The 4,503-nt window shown below is 40.5% G+C and overlaps 1 protein-coding gene across 1 annotated transcript in view; it reads right to left on the minus strand.

The window, feature by feature from the left end:
- Window positions 1-431: 431 nt before the first annotated feature.
- The window catches only part of LOC102193075 (carbonic anhydrase 1-like), a 6,700-nt gene continuing 2,628 nt past the window's right edge, over window positions 432-4,503 (minus strand). Inside the window, exons 4-7 of the mRNA XM_005730493.2 lie at window positions 3,975-4,067; window positions 3,820-3,882; window positions 3,574-3,729; window positions 432-2,029 (exon numbers count right to left, since the gene is read on the minus strand). Coding sequence (XP_005730550.1) covers window positions 1,910-2,029; window positions 3,574-3,729; window positions 3,820-3,882; window positions 3,975-4,067 — 432 coding nt within the window. The 3' untranslated portion in view covers window positions 432-1,909. The remainder of the gene's footprint in view (window positions 2,030-3,573; window positions 3,730-3,819; window positions 3,883-3,974; window positions 4,068-4,503) is intronic.

Raw genomic sequence — 4,503 nt, forward strand, 5'->3', positions numbered from 1 at the left:
ATTTGTAGGTCTGAGAGTAAACAGTAGTTTGATGATTTTGTATTTCCAATGTCTTTCAAGAGTCTCTTGTTCATGAAAATCCCTGTTCTTTTTTGGGGGATCAAAGTTTTGCTGCTGTTACTGAATAAAATTGGTGATTTTTCTTCAGGTAGGATTTTAGCCTGAAGCTTGATGTGTTAGATAGAATACTTAATTTAACACTTGCACACTTTACACTGTGTATTGCACATATGTAGGGAGTTTGATTAAATCTCAGTTTTTGCCATCACACATTGCTTTCCATTTGTATAAACAGCAAAGTTCACTAAAGCTGCATGTTCACAATTATGATATTAGCTGTCATGTTGCTAGCCTATGCTGCATGAGTGAATAAGAAGAGACATTAACATTAATAATGATGAAATAAATAAACACACAAATCAAAAAGCACATTTAAGTTGTAAATATACATTTATTTCACTATTAAAATATCCACTTCCAAAATAGAATGGTAATAGCACAAACTTCCAGGAAGGCCCTACAAATTATTGGCATAAGGCTTGTTTTCCTACAGTAATTACAATCTTTCTGGTATCTCTTTTCTGGCTTAGTCAAACATCTGCAGTGCTTCAGAAATGTACACTGGTCTAAAGGAGGCTTTTGAGAATAAATACCCGTTTGCTAGTTGTTCTCCTACACAGGGCTTGACCCCCCCTTGACACTATAGTCTTGTCTGTTGGCAGGTTTTCCTCTTTCTTGGCTTTAGGATAATTTCTTCCTTGGCGTTGTGCGTTTGCCACTGTGACATCGCCCACAGGACGACCGAACATTACTGTGCGTTTTAAGCATTAGCACTCTACACAATGAGAATTGAAGAAATAAAATTTAAAAAAAGAATGAAAAATACACACAAGGGGATTTCATTTCATTTTTAAAAGAAGCACTATATTTGTCTATTGCGGTGTTATGAGGGCATCAAGAGGAAAGAGGCTTTTTGGTTATAAATATAAATTTAGGAATCAGTAAAGACTCATTTTGCATAAGCTCTCAGGCTCAAAAAACTCACACATCTTGGGATGACACAGACATGAAAGACTCGCAGAGCTGGATGTAAAAGCAGAGAAATAAATCACTGCTATGGTGTTCAATTTAGCCGACCCTAGCAGCTTTGTGCTGTCGTGCCCTTTGTTGCTGCATGCTGTTCTACAATTCAGATTGATAAGCAGGTCAGAGTTATGGGCATCATGTCTGCAGAGACTGCGCCAGTGATGTGTGTGTATTTGTGCCAGAGGGTGATTTTTCTGAGTCAATAGGATGTGATGGAGGAGGCTGCATCGTCACACTAAGCCGCTGTGATGCAGAGGCTGGCAGTCTGTCAGAGATTACAGACAGTCCAGGAGCAGCACGGTCCTGTGTGCCAGGTCTTGTATGTGCACCTCATGCTCCTCACATTTCCTCCCTTTGCCATGCTGAAACTAGCTTGTCCTTTCTGCTTCCTGCTAAAGGAAGAGCACCATTTCGATAGTAATTCATCTTCATTTTTCACCCTTGTGGCTTTCTGAGGGTAAAATAAAAAGAGACCTGCACATTCTTGTGTAATGCTTCTAAAAAACAGCAAGAGCAAATGTAGAAGCCTTGTAAATATGTTGCAACCACTGTTAAATGTTTGTCCTTTAAAATCAATTATGCTTGCTTGTTCTGCATATAGAAACAGAGATGCAAATCCTTCTAGTGCTCCATTTCACAGTTAGACTGTCGAGCACGGAAAGCCATGGGCCACAGAAATTTAACATCCTTCTGAAACTGGATTGAGAGAGATATGTGTGCTTCGCGGCTTACTACAAGAGAGGTATTTCTGGGTGTCAGGCTGAAGGGGAGGGGAAGGGAAAGGGCAAGAGGGCAGAAAAGGTCACAACAGGGGGAGGGGTTACTACTTGAAGGAAGCACGGACGGTGCGATCCTTGAGTGGCTGGGGTGGGCGGTAGTTGTCCACCATGCAGTCCTGAGCCGCCCCATCGGCGGAGAAGAGCAGAGTGCGGAATTTGGCCATCTGTGAAAAAGGAGACGACGGTCGTAGCGTTAATCATTCCTGCAGTGACTGTCACTCACAAAACACTGGCTTCCCCCTGCTCAGTCACTGAGAGCTTGTCACTGGGGAACTGAGCTTAGCAGTTATGTTATTGTTGACATTTCTTATATGCTTATTTACTTCCTTGCTCCTAGTTACATGACATGAGAAACTTTATAGCATTCCCATGTTTGAAAGTATAAATGTGATGCTACAGCCAGCTGTTGTCAGCTCATAAAAGAGGGGTCAATGCTACAGCATCTTGTCTTTGTACTAAGCATATATTATACACCACATATTGACTACCAGAATAAAATATAAAGTATGCATGAATATAAATACATCTTTTGCACCCCTTGGTAAAAAGAAGTGATTTTGGCTATTGTGTAAAAGGTTGAATGGTCAGCTTGACTGGTGGAGCCTGGGCTTGCTTGTGCCATTTTCCCAAAGGGCCACATGAGAAACTGGGACAGTTGTGGACGGCTGCACAAATGAGCTTATAAAGTGATTAAACTAATACTGAGCAGAACTGAATTCAGCCTTTTGGTTCAACCCTTCACAACAGTCCCAGTTTCTCAAGTGGTCCCTTGGAAAAATCGATTGCCAATACTTGGTTTAAGCTAAGCTAAAAGCTACAGGCATTAGCTTTCATGCAGTACATATGTGAGAGGGGCATAATCAATCTCAGCTCTTGGCTAAAATATTTTGTATGAACATGAGACTAAAAAAAAAACCAAGTGAGTGGCTACGTCATAGTAACATATGATTGCTTTTGACTTATTAACATAGGATAATGAACACAGTGTGTTTCTTCTCTACTAAGACAAACCATTTCATCTGGTGGGTGTACCCTCTTATAATTAGCTGATAAATAAGTTCTGTGTTATTATCTGCAGAACCAGCTATATATGACCCTTCATATGAAGGTTATATCCACACAACTCATATGTTTACCCCTGAGATACATTCTCACCACCGTGAAATAATCACGTGACCACGAAGACTTAACCTTCACATGGACTCAAGGCTCCATTCACTGGGACAAACCAGCCGGGGGGCTGTTAGTTTAGAGGAATGGGTGGTTAAGAGGCAAATACTCATTTCAGTGATAGCATCAGCTGTAATTTTACAAATAAGCATAAATCTAGGTAAGATGTGTTTAGGTAGCTGAAATTACAAACACAACACAGTAATAGTGTTTCACCTACAAAATGTGCTGCATTTGCGGGATGAATATTTCCTGTTGACTGCCCACATGGTGATAACGCTGTGGTAAAGCGCCTAGCATCTGTGTGAACTCTTGTTCTTACTCATTGCCCCAGTTGGCCAAGTGTCTGCTGTATTGCATTTCTGTCTGCTACAGAGGTTTCTTCTTCTTGTTTCACCCCACAGTTAATCTGAACAATTAAGCCCTTTATTTAGATTGTAGTACAAGAGAGGATTTGCAGACAGAGCTATTCTAGACCGTGGGCATAAAGCCAATCCTTCTGCTGTAGCTGAATGGGCTCTGTTTGCAGCAAACATACCTGTGCAGAGCTGGTGCTGATTGGTTCTTTGCAGACAATCCAGGTAACGCTCTCATACAGAGGGGGTGTGGTCAGAGAGCCATCATAAGTCCAGTAGTCTAGGCAACCAGGGAGCAAAGTAGAGGGGTCGAAATTTTCAAAAGAGGTCTGCTTGCCCTTTAAAAAACACAGGGAGAGAAGAACATTGTAAGAAAACTATCAGGAAACAAATCAAAAAAAAAATCTCTTATTTTTACAGAAACACACTTTGGACTTGATGGTGTCAAAGGCATCAAGAAGCTTCTGGAGATTTGGATTTTCACCACCAATCTGAAAAAGAACAAATGATGCACTGCGGTTAAATGTTTATCATGTTTTATTGTAATACTGCATATAATGATACTTTAACCATTTCTGCTCACCTTCAGGAAAACTCCAACCACAGCGAGTCCATCGGGCTTGCTAGCAGCCTCGCTGAAACTTGTATATTTGGTGTTCCAATGCACCAGATGAAGCTAGAAATAAAATTATATTTACATTAAAAAAAATCCTTACAGGAAACTTTATTCCTAAACTGTAGATGAAACAATAGTTTAATTATGTCTATTTTTGATAACGTAAAGCAGATGTTGGGAAAATTAAGGCAATAATACTCCAGATGAGGTCCAGTGACCCCAAGAGGTCTGCAAGGAAAGTAGTAAACTAATAATAATCTTGCATTACATCATTAAAAAGTACATCTATACTATTTATTTCTGCGCCAACAAACACGGATACATACAAAAAACATCACGTCACTCTGCCATAAGGGGATTCACTTTTTTCAACAGCCTCCTTCCGCTGCATAGCTTGGTTAATTAGCCAGCTAGCTAGCTAGTGTCCATGGATACTATTTGACCAAACCACCTAAATCATGGATTAACAGGCCTGGAGTCTCTAAATGCCCCCCCC

The sequence above is a fragment of the Pundamilia nyererei genome, unplaced genomic scaffold (genome assembly GCF_000239375.1).
Source record: "Pundamilia nyererei isolate P.nyererei 1_Seehausen unplaced genomic scaffold, PunNye1.0 scaffold00037, whole genome shotgun sequence".
Taxonomy (NCBI): domain Eukaryota; kingdom Metazoa; phylum Chordata; class Actinopteri; order Cichliformes; family Cichlidae; genus Pundamilia; species Pundamilia nyererei.